At 47.0% G+C, this 20,027-nt stretch overlaps 1 protein-coding gene across 1 annotated transcript; it reads left to right on the top strand.

Annotated features, from left to right (window-relative positions):
• Positions 4,883–19,955, top strand: LOC8074386 (ricin). The gene is given in 2 exon segments (XM_002451054.2): positions 4,883–5,886; positions 19,850–19,955. Coding segments are annotated over 2 exon segments (1,110 nt in total).

Raw genomic sequence — 20,027 nt, 5'->3', positions numbered from 1 at the left:
TCTTTTTTTTTGTTTTACCCCATCTAGACAACAATGCATATATATATATATACATATATATATATATACATACCAGAAACCACGATTCAACAGCAAATAATCACAAGCGGCTCACAGTCCATAGTCCATAAGTTCACAAGTTCAATAGTTCAACAAGTTCACAAGTTCAACGGCAAACAAACCACAGCTCATAGTCCACTAATTCACAAGTTCAATACATAAAAAAAAATCCGCAAGCAGCTCACGGCGATTGTGAGGGATGGGACGCCCCAACGTGCGATCCCGGAGACGGTCCGGGTGGGGACGGGCCGACTTGCGATGCCGGCGATGCTGCACAAAAGAGAATAGATTGCATGTGAGTGAGAAGAAAAAAATGTAAATAGTTCAAACAAAACTTAAAAATTTTAGCAGCACCTCCCCTGCACGGGAGGTTCCCAAAACCTGCAACAAAAACGTCGGCACGAAGGCTGACAAACACATTTCCAGCACGTAGCCCGACATATGAACAAATCTAGCACGGAGGCCCACACATTAACAAATCCGCCATCACTAAGTTTGACACTAAGCATGAGCATAGAAAGTAACATATTCGTATTCGTACTCACAGTAGTAGAATCTACATGATGTGTTGGTCGTGGTGGTGCGAGTAGGTTTTCTGGGATCTGCCAACCTTGCTGCTGCCCAATTTGTTGCACCCACTTGAGCAAACCTTCTTGCTGGGCCTCCAAAGCTTGTATTCTCTGACGCTCGGCAACCCGCACAGCCAGGTCAGCCTCCTTCTGGGCCCGAAGTTGCTGCAGCTCAACCTACAACAATTTGATCCCAAGGTTTGAATAATGCAAAGCTAAAGAATATAAAAGCCAAAGAACGACGAATGAAACTAGAATACTTACTTGGAGTGTCGCAACTGTTGTTGGTCGTTTGCTTATGGGCACGCTAGAGCTCGTGCTCACTGCTCGGAGGCGGTTGAGAGGAAGAGTAGAGGTCGTGTTGAGGCCTATCCAGAACCGCCCATGCTTCTTACCTTCTCCCACCCTCATCACAAGCTCAGGATCAAGGCGCTCCTCGGTCCTAGGATCGTAGTCCGGCCCGTGGACTGACCTTGCTGCCTCCGTGTACGAAGTGAGGCGGGTGTGGACGCTGGAGTTCGTGTATGCCTCTAGGCCCGCATCCGGGTTGTACTCGATGTTGGACTTTGCCGGACCCATGTGGGCCAGAGCATACGCCGTGAGTTGGCCAATTGGTTGGCCAACGTGCTTCGCCGACTGCGAGAGAAACAACATGTGGTTAGAAGAGAGGGAGAATTGAGCGTGGTTAGATTATAGAACTGGTGGAGACTTACATATGTCTTTGCGTATTTGCTGAGGCTGGCGTTGCCCTGATGGTGAGGTACACCTGGCATCATCATACGGTGGTCGCTCTTCTCTTAGTGCGTCTTCTGCCATTCCGTGTCCAACCATTTGTCCACTATAGCAGCCCAGCAATCGCTGATTCTTCTGTTGCAGAACTTGGCGTTGTAGTCAACGTGTGCCTGGACACGGGCCTCGTAATACAAGTTTGTGACACACCTTTTACAGGAAGCGTAAGCCACCTGATACGCCCTTTCCTCCTGTCCTGGCTGGCATCTGAAGAAGTCCTGCACAAAGACACAAGGTTTCCGCTATTTTATTTGAAGAATGTGCAATGAATGCAAATAATTGAGGGCCGTATTGCGAGAAAAAGGCTTACCCACAACTCCATAATCACCCGATCCGCCAAGTTTCTGTGAACATCATCGGCGACGAGGGCGTACTGGTCGAACGAGGGTATCTCTGGGTTCCCATCCTCTGATGGCCACACCAGGCCAGGGAAATGTTCCCTACACAAAAGTCCTAGGATCCCATTGACATTGCGAGACGGGACCCCCTCCTCCACAAGCATCCAGTTCCTGCACAAGTGGTTCACAATAGTCATTATTAGCTCTTATTATTATTTTTCAAATATTAAATGAAGAATATATCAAGTTACTTACTTATCCCCCTCGGGTGCAATCAGTGGGCGACACTCAACAGGAATCGATCGCTTTGGGAGCTGGCTGGGACCTCGCAAGTAGGGTTTCGAGACTGTAGAGGAATTCGACCCCCTGCCCCCTCCTCGGACGTGTGCGGAACCTCCCCCTCAGACGTGTGCGGAACTGCCCCCTCGGACGTGTGCGCAACGACAACGTCGTACGTCTGTGGAATCGCCTCCTCACCCACCATGGGCAGAGGGATGATGTCGTCCCTACAAGTGTGCGAGGAGCCGCGCTCGTGGTCAGTCGATGGCTCTCGCCTGGGCCTGCCCCTCGGCCTCCTCTGCCTCTGTGACGGCTCTGCGTCCGTCTCCTCAGCCGGTGGCGTGTCCCTCGGTCTCGAGTAAGTCGATTGACAACTCCTCCTATTGGGCCCCATCACCTGCAATTAAAAAGAATAAACCAATATTAGTCCAGATAAACGAGAAGTAATTAGCAAGGGATGAAAAAAATAAAATGCAATTACAAAATAACATAGTATTACATGTATTTCTAATATTCTTCATGATTAGGATTATCTAGGCGATAGGTATCGTCGTCACTATCAAGAGCCTCCAAATCATCATCAGCCTCATCCTCATCACTGTCATTGCCTAGTTCTAGTCCGTCAAGCATTTTCAAGTCCCTCGGATCACGCACCTCATCTGCAGCTTCCTCGTCAACAACCTAGACATCCTCGTTTACTTCCATTTCAATCTCACTGGTTAAGTCTATCTCAAACATCCCTGGTAGCCCCTCGTCTTGTTGATAGAACTCTTCGTCATGCATGGGTGGGTTCAAGTTGTAATCATCATCGTTTGGGCGAGGTAATTTACCATGTGGTGATACCTTGTGCACAATATACCAACCCTGAAGACGTGGGTCAGTTTTGCAAGCATATGGACAATAATAAACTTGCTTGGCTTGTTGAGCCACAATATAGACATCATCTCCTGGATAGAAGGAATCCTGTATAGTTTCGACTATCCCAAGTTTAGGGGACTTTCTCGACACTGCAGGATTAAACCACTGGCATTTGAATATGACTGGCTTAGGTGCTTTTTCACCATAGTATTCGAGCTCATATATTTCTTCAACTATGCCATAATAGTCCTCCTGCTCAACGCCGGGCGTAACTACTCCGGGAGTAAATACTCCGTTATTCATGGTCTTTGCATTGGGTCGACCCTTGTCGTAGCTTGTTGTGTGAAAGAGAAATCCATTCACATCATAAGCGCTAAATGATGAGACCTTATAGTCAAAGCCTCTGCCCACTTGTCGTAATTCGGAACTTATAGACAAATCACTTTGGCACTGCAAAGCGCAAGCAGAAGAGAAATGAAATTAGACAACTAGGTGGCCTTGACGAGACCTTATAGTCGGTCAGAAGGTACCTTTCTTTGGAACCATGTAATGGAATTAGGCGAACCATGTTGAAGAAGAGTCTCTCGTTCATGATCAGAAGGTGGCCTTGAATGATGCCAGTGTGTATCAAAAAATTCCCTGCACCGAGAAGCATCAAGGTTGTTGGATGGAGAAAATTTATGGATTATGTAACAAGTTCGTTACGAACATACCTCTGGTACTTGTTGACTTCATCAAGGTTCATCAACACGTAGAGCATGATCTTGCGCCACTCTTCATTGGTCAAGCACTTTTTGGCCGCTCCGCTTGATCTCCCGCGTTGCCCTTTGAATAGGCGGAGGGTCGATTCATTTTCATCATCGTTGTAACGAGGGGGTGGATTATGCACGCTAGGAAGGTTCTCACTATAGTATGATGTTGTGAAGTTTGACACCTCCTCACGAATGAATGCCTCTGCTATGGAAGCCTCAATCCTGCCTTTGTTTCCACATTTGTGGTGAACAGTCTTTAGACATCTCTCAACTGGAAAGCACCAATGGTTCTGCACAGGACCCCACATTCGTACCTCATTCAGGAGGTGCAAAATCAAATGTTGCATTGACAAGAAAAAGGCAGGTGAAAAGATCTTCTCCAACTTATAGAGCAACTCGGGTGCCATTTTTTCCAGCTCGTCAACCACTTTTAGAGATATCTCCTTAGCACAAAGCTGGCAAAAGAAAAAGCAAAGCCTGCGACTCTCAGCAAATTTCCCTTCTCCCATAGTGTCGAGTCTATACTAGATAGAGGGTTGGAGAAATTTCTTAGATCTAGCCTTCCCAATTCCCATGATCCACTGCGAACGAGCAGATGAGACGTGGTGCCGGCGATATATGATTCCTCGTGAGGATCATTTTGGAAATGAAGATATGGCAGAAGCCACATCCATATATATGATGAAGAATTGTAAATTTGTGTTCCTTTGGAGAGGCGATGTTATTTAAGTGGATCATGCATGGATCTCATTCTCAGTTTTCAAAGCCTTATATGGTGAGGTTTATTGTAAATGTCTGTTGCCTTTGTTGTCTCTTCAATGTGTTTTCCAATTGTTAAACTCAATTACCTTCTCGGTCAATTAAAGATCGATGCATACATAAGCTTGAACAGTGTTGAACTGCCTAATATCTCCTACAACTAGAAAGAACAAAAGTAAGACCACCACATGGTGCGACTTTTTTTTGGGTCGCTCCCCCTCCCGTACCTGCGATACCTCTAAGAGGTGGAAGGGTGAAAATTGAAATAAAACAGGAAAGGATTCCTGTTGCAAATTTACGATAGAGAATAATATATAATCAAGGATGTGGAAGGGTGCGAAATGAAATAAGGAAAAATAAAGGATTCCTGATATAAAATTTCATCTACGACAAAAAATCTCGGTCCCTCATTGAGGAAAGAAAATTAATCGCTCCTCATCTAAAGGAAAGAAAATTAATCTCACCACCGAATCTTATCATGCGGGTGGAGGATCTCGACGAGGCTATCTCATCGCTGTCCCTGTTCCCGACGGGGAACGCGACGGAGGAGGACGTGAGCCGGGGCCTTGCCGCCTGCGACGCGATGGTCGCGGCCGCCGCCACGTTCCTGTATGTGGAGCGGCGGATGAGCGCCGGCATGTGGGACGGCAACGGCGTGTCCAACGACGGGAGCCTGCGCCGGCTTCAGGAGAGCAGGCCGGACCTCTCCGCCGCCGTCCAGGATTCCTACCAGGGCGCCTTCGCCGCTCCGGTGGCTCTTCAGCGGAGCAACGGCGAGCGGGTGCTGGTGGACAACATGCGTCGTGCCGTGCCCCTCGTCTCCTTCCTCGAGAACGCAGACTGCAAGAAGACGACGACGACGACGACGTGGGAGGCGGCGGCGGTGGACCAGCGGCTTCCCTTGCTCATAAGGTCCGTCGTGCAACAGCCGCCGCCGGATGAGGAGGACATGCAGATGCAGCTGGGCAGTTCGCCGGCGGCGGCGGCGACGGCGTGCGGCCAGGCCAAGCCGACGGTGCGGCTGGTCGGTCCGGAAGGGAGGTGCGTGGACGTGCCCTACGGCGTCTACTACAACGACAAGCAGGTGCAGCTGTGGAGCTGCAAGTCCAACGGCGACGTGAACCAGCTCTGGACGCTGAAGCAGGACGGCACCATCCGGTCTAACGGCAAGTGCCTGGCGGCCAGCAGCAGCGACACGGTGGGCGTGCGCGTGGTGATCGACGACTGCCCGCCGCGCGTCCCGACGGAGCGCGTCGTCTAGGAGGTCCGCGTGGACGGCACCATCGCGCTCAATGGGTCGTCGTCGTCCGGCAGCGGCGGCGGTGAGCTGGTGCTGGCCGTGACGTCGTCGACGCAGTTCGCGGGGCTGACGGTGCGACGGGACGACCGCGGGACGGGGCAGTCGTGGACGCCGACCAACGACACCGCGCCGCTGGACGCCGCCATCGTCGGGTTCCGCGACCTCTTCCTGCAGGCGGACAAGTTTGACCAAATTTATATGGTAGTATAATAACATTTATGATATCTGTTGGTGCAAAACTGATCTGCAAACACAAAGGGCTAATACCCGATTCAAACGTTAAGGCGTGCCAGCCGATTTGACCTTACTATCGGCAAAGGTGGTAACTCGAATACTTTAGTCCTGACAACAGCGATGCGCCCGGATGTCACGGCTAAGAGGTACTCACGCGGAACTTGAGAACGCGCCGAGCTTAAGTCGATGAATTCCTAAGAACTCGTAATAAAAGGAAAAAGTATGACGAAGTCGTCGAAAAAGTAGATACTGGAATATGAGTAAAAATGTGTGTTTGATTGATTGATAGATTATTCATTACAAGGCCCTTAGGGTCGATATTTATACCCTGCTCAAAGAGCTACAACCAGACACGACTAGAACTCGAATTCCAAATTACACAGAATCCGTATACAAAACGATTTAAATGACTAAGGAAAACATAAAGCTATTCCCCCGTGACAAGCTGGAACACCTCTACAAACCGACCAGCAGCTCCCGGACTCTCCCTCCGTATCATCGGCAGACTCCCTTGTCATAGTCATCGGCAGACTTCCTTGTCATGGCCATCGGCACAGACACATCACCAGCTATATACTTAGTCACGTTCAAACCCCTCCTTCATCGGCAACTCATCCTGTAGACAAAACACCGCCGTCTCATCCTGCCGGCCCGCACTCTACCAAACATGGACACGTGCCCAAAAACGGTGTCAACACATGCCCCCCAATTTCGGAGTATGAAATCATTAATGCTCTGAAATTCTCTGCAGTAATGATGCCTTTTCCCGCAATTAATGCTCCTAATAAGGTAACCGACAACCTCAATCTGAACAACTCTGATCCTATTCTTTTGCAGATCCCTCGAAATCCTCAACTTCCTAAACGGGCATTTCCTTTTTAACCGCACATCGGCAATATTACCGTTACAAAGATTTGCCGATGGACTGACCAGGACGTTCGTACAAACGGCTATCTCCACTTTATTCGCCCATCGGCAATATGACCGTTACAGGACGCTGCCGATGGACCGACCAGGAGATCCCGCATAGTAAAATATCTCTGGATAATGACCGCTTCCCGTCAAATCACCTGCACAATCCCTTGATTACCGTGCGAACAGTTACCATATCTACCTGACCACCCTCGGATTTCTCGGATGCGGCAAAGAGATAAGTCAGATTTGTCCTTGCCCGTTTTGTCCTATAAATGGTTCCTTCTCGGGTACTCCTTCTCCATCACATCATTCCACAACCCCAACCTCACCTTTCCGGCGGCGGCGCTATTCCAAAAGCTCCAAGACCTTCGACGAAGCCCCTTCTTCACCAACTCCGAAGTCCTCGTTCATCTCCCTCGTGGCAAGATGGCTGTCAACTTCATCATTCCTGAGGTCAGTTCTTTGCGCCATCCTTTGTACCTTTTCTCGCACCCCTGTTCATCCGCAATCTTACTGAGTATTTTTCTTTCTCTTTCTTTGTATTTTTCCTTTCTTCCTCCAAAACCACTAGGAATTGGCTAACAAAATTGTCATCCCCACCGATCAACCACACCTTCAATGCCTCGGCCCGCTAGGGGATCCAGATCCAACCGATCTCATTAACGCAAAAACCAACAGGATCCCTTTTAGAGCTGAAAATTTTTCTTTAGATCTGTGGAAAGACACCTTCCGTTCTTGGCCCAGCCCTACTGTGGGGTGGAAAGACTGGTTCTTGAGGGTCAGCAACTCCAATGAAGTCCAGTGGGGTGAAAGAAAGCTAGATCAATGCATTAGGTTGTCCATTGCCGATATGCACAGGAATGAGTCACTGTTGATAGCTGCATCCTACTTTTGGTCAGACACCCTCAATGCTTTCGTCTTTGGTCACGACCCTGCTTCCCCTACTCTTGCCGATGTAGTCATGCTCACCGGTCTAGATGTATCTTCCACCGATAGCACCCACTTTTTTGACACTGCTCCTAGCGCCAAAGTAGAAACTCGCTCCATCGGCGGCTGGTCAGGGTACATTCAGAAGTACCGTGGGACGGGGCCCGTCAACATAAAGGAACAAACCACCTTTCTGAACATGTGGCTGGACAAATTCGTATTTTGTGGTCGATCGGCATGACCGACCTCCGTCTATCTATCGGCAGCAGAGAGACTGGCTAACGGTGGTCGATTCCCTCTCGGCCGATACTTGCTTGGTGCTGCCTATCATCTTCTCCATCAGGTAGCCAAGAAACTCCTGCTCGGCCAGTCCATCGGCAACTTGGGAGGCCCCTGGTGGTTTATCAACATGTGGCTTAATCTGCATCTGCACAAACGCCTCGACTTTAACTTGTTCACACAGCGTTTCCCAAGAGATATAGCTGAAAATCATGTGTTGGGTGAAGAAGAATCGGCAACACGTGCTCCTTTAAACTTCGGCGAAGCTGTCATAGTTCTGCCTGGTTCAGGGGGTAATCCAGATCAGGTCAGCCGATTCTTCCAGACTTTGTATGAGGGTTTGGCCAGAGATCAGCGAGCATGGTTGGCCTATGATGACCCAGACAGTGTGCTTCCCCTGGTTTTCAACCCATTTGATGAAGCTCTTGACAGGGATAATGAAGTGATGATGGCAATGGTGACTCCTAGAGCCATACCAGTGAATTTCTTTGGTAGTGGAAAAACCTCCCCCCAGACTTATGAATTTTACAACCCATCGGCGTTAGCTCGTCAATTAGCTTTTGGCCAGTTGCCGATTGCACTCTGTTATGCCGATGTGATAAAACCCAGGGAGCCCATCACTAGCCTTCTTGAATGGATTCGAGTAGCTCAACTGCCGCCGAATGCCGATACAGATGCAGATTTGTCAGAATGGGTTCCAGCCGCCTTCATTACTCAGGCGTACAAGCTATGGTGGACAGAATGGAAGGAGCATCTATTCTGCAAATCAGCCCTTTCATACCGCGGCATGATCGATCCCGAGTACGAAGTCCCCGATGATGTCGTAAGTATTTCCAAACCGATGTTTCAATTTTCTCAATTTTATTTCCATCGGTGATTCACTTTTGTATCTTTTTGCAGGTTGACAACACTCCCTCATCGGTTAGCAGAAGTGGTAAGCCGATTGACCTGTTTCCACCAGGCCCAATCTCTTCAATCGACCACAATGCTCCCACTCTGGCCACCATTGCGCATCGAGGTGTGCGCCTTAAGAAAGTCACCACCAAGAGAACCCAGACATCACCAACGGTAGCTGCTTCCACTCTAGCACAGGCTTTCAAGGCAATTGTCAAACTCTTTTCATTTATACCGATCTTCCTTTTACATCTGCTGCACTGATACTCACAAATTTTCTTTTTTGTATCAGCAAACCAGTGCATCGACAAGGGCCAAAAGTAAAGATGCCGATGCCCCCAGTCCAGCCAGCCAAAGAGGAAGGGCGCCAAGGGTACCAGGGCTGGAACAAAGCGCCAGAAAGTGGCAACTCCTCCTCCTCCTCCTCCGGTATCTCCTATTCCGGTGGAATCTTCTCCTTCCCCTCCAGATGTAGAGATCCAGCAAGCACCATCTCCCCCTCATCCGCAAGAAGCACCAGAAGTAGACGAACCCCAGCAGGAAAAGCCCCAAGCAGAAGGTACAGCAACTGATGTAGGTGAGCAAACAACTGGCCCGGCAGGTTCAATCACGTCATCGGCAGTTCCCCCAATTCAGACAAGCATCGTTCCTCCTCAAAGTAACGTATTTTTATATCATCACTGCCGATGAACTTATCCCTTTTCTGATTCTACAACCCTTTCTGTTACTTTTCAGCTGACGTCGTTCCATCGGCAACCCTGGCCGATCAATCTGTAGCTCCATCGGCATCTTTGGCCGATCAGCCTGCAGCCCCATCAGTACCTCCCAGTCAAAGGCAAGAGATCGCCTTGAAGCAAGTAAGTCATCCGTCTGCCGTCAACATTATTCGCCGTTTCTCCGAGTATAAACTAACTTATTTTGTTTTTCCTTTTTAGGAACAAGACTCTCCTGACAGCTTATTCTCTTTCGCCATCGACATCTCTGAAGAAGAAGGTGAAGAAGCAAGCTCCTCCCAGACAGTTGGAATTACATCGGCAGAGATCAGGGCCAAGCTGGAAGAATTGTCAGCTCTCCTTCACCAAGACACGGCTCAACTGGTCGATGACTCTGATCCAGCCAAGGTTCTGTTCAGGACTCTTAGAGGCCAGATTCCAGCCGATGTCGAAGAAATCCTCTTTCAAGCCGCGCATCTGGAGAGCCGTCAGCTGCAGTACCAGAGGGCTTCTCGGCGCCTTGCCGATAGAGCTGCTCAGACTCAGCTTTCTGAAGAAATGATGAAGGAGAAACTCTTAACCGATGAAAAGCACAAAAACATCAGCGCTTTGAAGTCTTCAGAAGGTGCACTGGAGCAGAAGATTTCTGATCTATCGGCAAAGAGAGAAGCTTTGTTGGCAGAACTCAAACAAGTGGAGGATGCTTTGTCCCAAGCCCAACAGGAGAAGAGCCAACTGCCGGAGACCATCAAGCTCCTCGAGCAAGAAAGAAATGCCCATGGTCGCAAGGCGCTGCAGTTGAAGAAGAGGTTGAAGCCGATAGAAGGCTCTGCCGATGATGATATCAGAGAGATAGAAGCAGCTAACCAAATCCGGCTACGCGCCATATCGGCGATCCAGGCACTGCTGAACACATGAAGCTCTCATCGGCGACATATCTGTTTTTTCCTGCTCTTTCAGCTTTCAGTCTAGCCGATAGGACTGTTATCGGCATCTTTTGAAACATTAAGTCCTGCCCCCAAGCATTTAAATCCAGCCGATAGCAGTGTTATCGGCACTTAAACTTTTATGCATCGACCCATATGCTGGGGTAGTACTTCTTTAAATATTTGCCATTTAATGCTCTGGGAAATTCAACTCCTTCGAGAGTTTCTAGAATATAGGCATTACCAGGAGCCGATCGACTTATCCGATAGGGACCCTCCCAATTGGGAGACCACTTTCCAAACTTCGAGCTTTTAGTCCCGATCGGTAAAATTAACTTCCATACTAAGTCTCCATCGGCAAACTCCTTAGCCTTTACTTTCTTGTCATACCATCTAGCAACTCTTTTCTTATTCTCTTCTATACTCATCAAGGCTTTCAGCCGATGCCCTGCTAGATCATCCAGCTCGTCTGTCATCAAAGTAGCATAATCATCGGCATCCAACTGATCTTGAAAAGATAATCGCCTAGACCCAACCTTAATCTCCCAAGGTAACACTGCATCATGTCCATACACCAGTTGATAGGGTGACACCTTGGTTGATCCATGACAAGCCATCCGATAGGACCATAACGCTTCATTTAATTACGTATGCCACCGCTTAGGATTTTCTTCAATATTTCGTTTGATAAGCTTGATAATTCCTTTGTTAGACGCCTCGGCCTGCCCATTGGCTTGAGCATAATAAGGAGAAGAATTCAACACTTTAATCCCCATACCGATTGCAAATTCATCAAACTCCCCCGATGTAAACATAGTGCCCTGATCGGTAGTAATTGTTTGAGGAATCCCAAACCGGTAAATGATATGCTCCTTCACAAAATCAATCATATTGGCCGATGTGACTTTCTTCAAAGGAATAGCTTCGACCCACTTAGTGAAATAATCAGTGGCAACTAGAATAAACTTATGCCCTTTGCTAGATGGTGGATAAATCTGGCCGATCAGATCAATAGCCCATCCTCGGAACGGCCAAGGCTTTATGATAGGATTCATAGCCGATGCAGGTGCCCTTTGAATATTACCAAACTTCTGACACCCTTTGAAATACTTAAAGCAATCCTCAAGTATAGTCGGCCAATAATATCCATTCCTCCTAATCATCCACTTCATTTTAAAAGCCGACTGATGTGCTCCACACACCCCTTCATGAATTTCTCCCATCAAACTCCTAGCTTCATCATCACCTAAGCATCGGAGAAGAATTCCATCAATAGTTCGATAGTATAATTCATCTTCGAGGAGCACATACTTGGTTGCTTGAAATCGAACTCGTCTCTTAACTTTCTTAGATGGATCTTCCAAATAATCAATAATTGCTTTCCTCCAATCATCGGCATCGATTGCCGATACTGTATTAATCATAGGCTGATATCCTGAGGCATGCTGAGCTAACCGATTGGCCTCTTCATTATGCAATCGGGGAACATGCTCTAAACAGAAATCTTTGAATTCCTTTAACAGTTGCATGCTCTTCTCGTAATAAGTTATGAGAACTTTACTTCGGCATTCATAGCTCCCGGCCAATTGATTTATAACCAACATAGAATCCCCAAAGACTTCGACAGCGTCAGCACGAACTTCCCTTAACAACTCCAATCCTTTTATCAAAGCCTGATATTCAGCCTGATTATTTGTCGATGTAGCAACAATCAGCAAGGAAAATTCATACTTCCTTCCCTTAGGGGAAACTAATACTATGTCGATTCCTGCCCCCCGGTCACATGTAGATCCATCAAAGAAAAGCGTCCAGGGCACAATTTCCAAAGCCTCCACTGTACCGCAATGTTGAGTCACAAAATCAGCCATAATCTGCCCTTTAACTGCCTTAGCCGATTCATAACGCAGATCGAACTCCGACAGCGCCAAAATCCATTTACCGATCCTGCCACTCATAATCGGCATGGATAGCATGTACCGGACCACATCATCTTTGCAAATAACGGTGCATTCGGCCGATAACAAGTAATGCCTTAACTTGACACACGAAAAATATAAGCATAGGCATAGTTTCTCAATGGCCGAATACCTGGTCTCAGCATCAATCAACCTCCTGCTCAAGTAATAAATCACACGCTTTTTCCCTTCAAATTCTTGAATCAAAGCTGAACCGATAACCATCCCATCGGTAGACAAATATAATCTGAAGGGCTTTCCTTGCTAAGGTGGAATTAGAACCGGAGGATTCACTAAATACTTCTTGATTTCATCCAGAGCCAACTGCTGTTCTTTCCCCCAAATAAATTCTTGATCGGCTTTTAACTTAAGAAGAGGACTGAAAGCACGAACTTTACCAGACAAATTAGATATAAACCTCCTGATAAAATTTACCTTGCCGATCAAGGACTGAAGCTCAGTCTTGTTGGTAGGGGCCACTATCTTATTGATGGCAACAATAGATCTTCGACTAATTTCAATCCCCCTTTGATGTACCATGAAACCAAGAAACTGCCCTGCCGATACACCAAATGCACACTTATTGGGATTCATCTTCAATCCATGCTTCCTTGTGCACTCCAATACCTTTCGTAGATCGGCAAGATGCTTTGCGAAGTCCCCAGACTTGACTACCACATCATCAATATAAATCTCTACCAGTTTGCCGATGAACTCATGAAATATAAAATTCATGGCCCTTTGATAAGTAGCACCAGCATTCTTAAGGCCAAAAGTCATGACTATCCACTCGAACAATCCAACATGACCAGGTCATCTGAACGCAGTCTTTGAAATATCTTCTTCAGCCATGAGTATTTGATTGTACCATGCATTGCCATCCATAAAGCTAATAATCCGATGCCCAGCCGCAGCGTCAACCAACAGATCAGCAACTGGCATTGGGTATCCATCCATCGGCGTAGCTTTATTGAGGTTCCTGAAATCAATGCAGATCCGAAGCTTCCCGTTCTTCTTGTAGACCGGAACAACATTGGAAATCCATTCGGCATACCGACACTGCCGAATAAATTTAGCTTCAATAAGTTTGGTTATTTCGGCCTTGATATCAGGAAGAATATTAGGATTACATCGGCGAGCTGGCTGCTGATGTGGCCGAAATCCAGACTTGATAGGCAACCGATGTTCAACAATTGATCGGTCCAGACCAGGCATCTCAGTATAGTCCCAAGCAAAGCAATCTTTATATTCCTTTAACAAATCAGTTAATTGTTGCTTACACTCAGAATCTAACTTAGCACTAATAAAAGTGGGTCTAGGCTTATCACCACTACCTATATCTACTTCTACTAGATCATCGGCCGATGTGAATCCCTGGCCTAATTTTCCATCATCGGCAAACCTATCCATTAAAAACCCTCATCGGAACCGACTACTTGGATCGGTGGAATTTCGTAATCGGCAACCTTGAGAAAATCTTTTTCCCAAACTTCCCCTGAAATACACCTAGTCCTCTCATAGGTGTCTGCTTCTGCCGATGCAATGACATAAGAAGAATCTCCTGGGACAATTTCAATCTTGTCACCTACCCACTGGACCAAGCATTGGTGCATCGTAGATGGGATGCAACAATTGGCATGAATCCAATCTCTTCCCAACAATAAGTTGTAAGCACCCTTTCCACTGATCACAAAGAAAGTTGTCGGCAAGGTTTTGCTGCCGATGGTCAACTCTACACATATTGCCCCCTTGACCAGAGACACATTCCCTTCAAAGTCTTTGAGCATCATATCGGTCTTGGTTAAATCTTGATCTCCTTTTCCAAGCTTCCGATACACCGCATATGGCATGATATTGATAGCAGCTCCTCCATCAATTAAGATCTTAGTCATCGGCTGCCCATCAACCCTTCCTTTGACAAACAGAGCCTTGAGATGCTGTCTTTCATCATCGGCAGGCTTCTCGAAGATAGCCATCATCGGATCTAGAGCCAACTGAGCTATTTGATCGGAAAACTCCACCTCATTATCACTGGATGGCGCAAGGAGTTCCATCGGCAACATAAAGACCATGTTGACATCTGCCGATGGACCTTCCCCCTTAGGATCTGGTTGTTGCCGATCCTCAGGTTTTCCAGAGCTCTTGCCCTTGCTTAGCCCTTCTTGCCTTTCACGCTGCAATCTCCTCTTCTGTGTCTTGGTCAACCCTTCCGGACACCATGGAGGAAGTGGCTTCTGCCTTGCTGCTGGGCGTCGATTCTCCCTCGACTCCATCCGATGCGTATTAGCATCCCTTCAAAATATGAACTCATCGGAAACTCATGCATTAGCCATCTCCTCGAGCTCTTCCTGGTTCCTGGGAAAATATTGGACACGATCACCAAGCCTATCGTGCACACTGAGCCTGCCCCCCAACCGATCATGAACTGATGCTCTTCCTCTGATCGGCCCATTAAATCGCCGATTGTCATCATGATAACGCCGATCGTCCCTATCATATCGATCATAACCATTGCACTCAGGACAGTCCCTGACAGTGGGAAGCTTAATATTCTCCTCCCAACAATGGATGAAGAACGGACAGTTCCAGTGATCTCTATACCGATTCCACTCCTGTCGGCGTCTTTCTTCTTCCCGACGATAATCTTCTTGCTGGCGCCGATACCGATCTTCCCGTTGCTGCCAACTTTCTCGAGGCCTTCTATGAGTTATAACGATGCCAGACCGAGGAGGCCTACCTGAGCTGGTTCCTTCCTGAACCAAGCCCCTACCTCTTGCATCGGCAGTAGTAACCTGATGCTGAGGATCCACCGATGCACTTCTCTTGGCTGCTTCTGATGTTAAGACCTTAGCCTTTCCCTTGGCATCCAACATGTTTGTTGGGAAAGGATGTTGGTCTATCTTCATCGGCTTTTGGGCCTTGGTACTGTCAAACTTGATTCTCCCAGACTCTATAGCCGATTGCAGCTGCTGTCTGAAGACTTTGCACTCATTGGTGTCATGAGAAGTTGCATTGTGCCACTTGCAATATTTCATCCTCTTTAACTCCTCAGCCGATGGGATCACGTGATTAGGAGACAACTTGATCTGACCTTCCTGAAGTAGAAAATCAAATATCCTATCGGCCTTAGCGGTATCAAAAGCGAACTTCTCTGGTTCCTTCTGCCCAAAAGGGCAAGACATCGGCTTCTTGTTCTTCACCCACTCTGCCAAGCCGATGACTGGTTCCTCATCAGAATCTGAGCTTGTTGCCTCATCAACAAATGATACCTTCTTGTTCCATGCTCTTTTGGGCTCGAAAGGCTTGATATCTTGATCAGAAATCCTCTGCACCAAATGACTTAAGCTTTCAAACTCCTGAGAGGCATACTTATCCCTGATGTGTGGCAACAAACCCTGGAAAGCTAAATCGGCTAGCTGCCGATCATCCAGAACCAGACTGTAGCATTTGTTCTTAACTTCCCGTATCCTCTGTACAAAGCTTTCAACCGATTCATCATTGCGCTGTCTCAATTTGACCAAATCGGTGATCTTCTTCTCATGGACCCCAGAAAAGAAGTATTTATGGAATTGTTTTTCCAGATCAGCCCAAGTAATCACTGAGTTGGGAGGCAACGATATAAACCAGGTGAAAGCCGATCCAGACAATGACGACGAAAACAAGCGAACCCTCAACTCGTCCCTGTTACTAGCTTCTCCACATTGAATAATGAACCTGTTGACGTGTTCCATGGTTGACGTGTCATCTTGTCCAGAAAACTTAGTAAAATCTGGCACCTTGTACCGATGCGGAAGCGGGATCAAATCATATGCGGGAGGATACGGTGTCCGATAAGAGTAAGTATTGACTTTGGGTTTTATCCCAAATTGGTCTCTCATTACTTCAGCAATCTTATCGGCCCAGTATGCATCGGCATCCTGCCGATGAGGAGGTTGCGGATCTGGCATCTGGTGGTGAGCCTCCACATGTCTGTTCAGGGCACGATCCGCACGGAACATCGGGTTGATCATCTGACCTCCAATCTGCGGACCACCAAACTGCTGTCCACCAATCTGCTGCCCCCCGACTTGCTGTCCGAGATTCATTGGCTGGTTAGGGATCCCCTGATTCTGGAACCCGGGATAGATCTGTCCTTGCTGGAACCCTGTAGCCTGGTAACTCTGTTGGGGCGTTTGCGGAAAGACTTGCTGCCCAAGCCATCTATTGTTGGTGTTCATCAGCATAGGCCCTGCCGATAACTGGTAATTGGGCATCATCATTGAATTGACATACCCTGACTGAGCCATAGATCTTTGTTGCATCAGCATTGAGTCTGCCGATGCGTTAGGTATCTGGAACATTGGATCTTGAGGATTCCCAGTATGAGGTCTTGCAGTAGTAGTTGTAGTATACCGGGGACTCTGGTTCGTCGGCGCATTAGGAGGTGCCGATGTCATAGGAGTCTTGCCTCTCATGTCAGTTAACCAGTTGGGAGGAAGAGTCAATCCTGACATTGCCGATGCCAACATATCTGTAGTCAGTTTATTCTGCCCACCTGAAGTCTGCGGGTTAGTCATCGGCACAGATTGTGCATTAGTAGCTCCCAACGTACTTGGAGGAACGGCAGATTGTGCACTCGCAGCGGTCATAGTAGCCGATGGAGCCGTGACCTCTGGTGACCCTGGCTGGTGATGAGAGGGGCCCACATAATCTGGTGGGATTTGTCCTTCCTTGAAAGTTCTTGCCACGACATTGAAAACCGTATTAGACAGTACGCCAGCTTGGTTAATCAAAGCACGGTTGATAGCACTGTCAACCATATCTTGAAGCTTGCCAGGATTGGCTTCGAAAGTAACCTGCCGTGGTGTCGGCAGTGCATCTTTCTGGATCACTTCGCCGCTCCTGTTCATGCTGAAGGACCTCAGGCATTGCAGCTTGTATTCCTCCATGGCTTTGGCAATAGCTTGCTTCTGCTCATCCTTGAGATTGGCTTCCGTCACGGGGATGACGTTCTCCTGATCAAAGTCAGAGGTCGACATGTTGATCTTGATTTTGAATCGGTCCCACTGGGCGTGCCAAAAGATGTGTTGGTGCAAAACTGATCTGCAAACACAAAGGGCTAATACCCGATTCAAACGTTAAGGCGTGCCAGCCGATTTGACCTTACTATCGGCAAAGGTGGTAACTCGAATACTTTAGTCCTGACAACAGCGATGCGCCCGGATGTCACGGCTAAGAGGTACTCACGCGGAACTTGAGAACGCGCCGAGCTTAAGTCGACAAATTCCTAAGAACTCGTAATAAAGGAAAAAGTATGACGAAGTCGTCGAAAAAGTAGATACTGGAATATGAGTAAAAACGTGTGTTTGATTGATTGATAGATTATTCATTACAAGGCCCTTAGGGTCGATATTTATACCCTGCTCAAAGAGCTACAACCAGACACGACTAGAACTCGAATTCCAAATTACACAGAATCCGTATACAAAACGATTTAAATGACTAAGGAAAACATAAAGCTATTCCCCCGTGACAAGCTGGAACACCTCTACAAACCGACCAGCAGCTCCCGGACTCTCCCTCCGTATCATCGGCAGACTCCCTTGTCATAGTCATCGGCAGACTTCCTTGTCATGGCCATCGGCACAGACACATCACCAGCTATAGACTTAGTCACGTTCAAACCCCTCCTTCATCGGCAACTCATCATGTAGACAAAACACCGCCGTCTCATCCTGCCGGCCCGCACTCTACCAAACATGGACACGTGCCCAAACACGGTGTCAACAATATCAAACAATATCAATAGGTTCTTCATTAATTATATTTTCATAGTATATCTATTTGATGCCACAAAACTTTATAATCTTTTCAATAATTGGTCAAACTTGAGATGTTTTGACTCTCTAAGATTCTTGGAATGACTTACAATTTGGGATGGAGGGAGTACATCTTATCCGCTCATTCAAATGCCGAGAGGGTAGACGGGGGCTATGCACTGGGCTTCCCTTCCCTATCTTATCTGCTCATTCAAAGCCCGCTCCAATCTCATTTGATTTCTTTTTTATATATGTTTTGTCAGGTGAATTCATGATTGGTTTGGTCAAGATTTCGCTATTGTTGCTACTCGAGTAGACAGACTATGGTCGGACTATGACGACGAGACCTGGCTGTCGTGCTGTCGCTACACCCAATTCAACATGGACAATGTGATTGCTTAGCCACGGGCCACAGCCTCACATAGTGTTTTTTTTGTTGAATTACTCTTGGCATTCCTGAACAAGGAACTGTTTGTTTTGCGGCATGTTTTTCTATCTAGATGATAAACCTGTGCAAGTTGGTTGTACACGCTGCATACATAACAAGGAAAGTAAGCTTTGTTCACCAGATGTCTAGAAAATTAGATAATGCAAGTGTGAAAAAAATTGATCATTTGTTTGGCTCCTGATCCTTCCACTAACCCGTTGTCAGGATTTGTTCATGCTACTTCTTATACTCTGAAGAAAAACAAGGTGAATAGCCCTGCAGCTGTACATTTTCAATGTGCCCTGTAGCACACCAGTAATGATTTATCAGTCTTCTAGGTGTATTGATATCGTCTAGATCATTATTTGGTCGTTACAAATACAAAGTTTTTAAATAACGAATGCACAAATAAACAATTGGTACATTCACAAAAACTTGTCTATAGTGTTGGGCATTTGGGTTGGGGATCTGATGACAAAAAAACCTGACGCTCCCCTACCCTTTCCCTCTAAATGAGAGCCCTCGTGGACCAACACGAACGCTTCTTGATAAAAAATGCCACCTTGCGAAATGGACGACCGTCGTCGTGTCATCGCAGTAGGAAGCAATGCCCCACGCTGATCGTGGCTCGCCTTCCGCATCCACCGTCTCCATTGCCTTCGTCATGTTTGTAAGCCAGCGACGTCGTGCTCTTCATGATTGTTAATTTCATGAACTTTGATTTTTTATTAAATATCACTTTAACATCGGTATTTAATTTTACAATATTATTATCTTATCGTGTGAAACGTGTGTTCTTAGTATAAAAATTTAGTTGTCCCGTAGCAACGCACGGGCACGCTACCTAGTTTAATATATATGTATAAAACTATCATGAAACTCCTCGTACCCGAGATTTACCTTTTCGATCGATTAAGATATCTCTCTCTCTCTCTCTCTCTCTCTCTCTATATATATATATATATATATATATATATATATATATATATATATATATATATATATATATATATATATAAAAGCTTGAACAGTGGTGTTCAACTGCCTAGCTGGCAACTTGCATGTTTGTGGAGGCAGGTGCGACTACGACTACGACTGCGACTGCACAGGCGTCATGCGCGAATGGAAACGTCTGCTAGCTAGTACAACGTTCCATTTGCCTGCTGTCCCCTCGTCCTCGTAGGCCCATCCCCTCTCACTATCGATCGATACGCGGATCGCCCATAGACGTTGAACGTTGACCCAATCATATGAC

This window comes from Sorghum bicolor, chromosome 5, assembly GCF_000003195.3.
Source record: "Sorghum bicolor cultivar BTx623 chromosome 5, Sorghum_bicolor_NCBIv3, whole genome shotgun sequence".
NCBI lineage: Eukaryota > Viridiplantae > Streptophyta > Magnoliopsida > Poales > Poaceae > Sorghum > Sorghum bicolor.
This window is presented reverse-complemented; position numbering and strand designations above follow the sequence as displayed.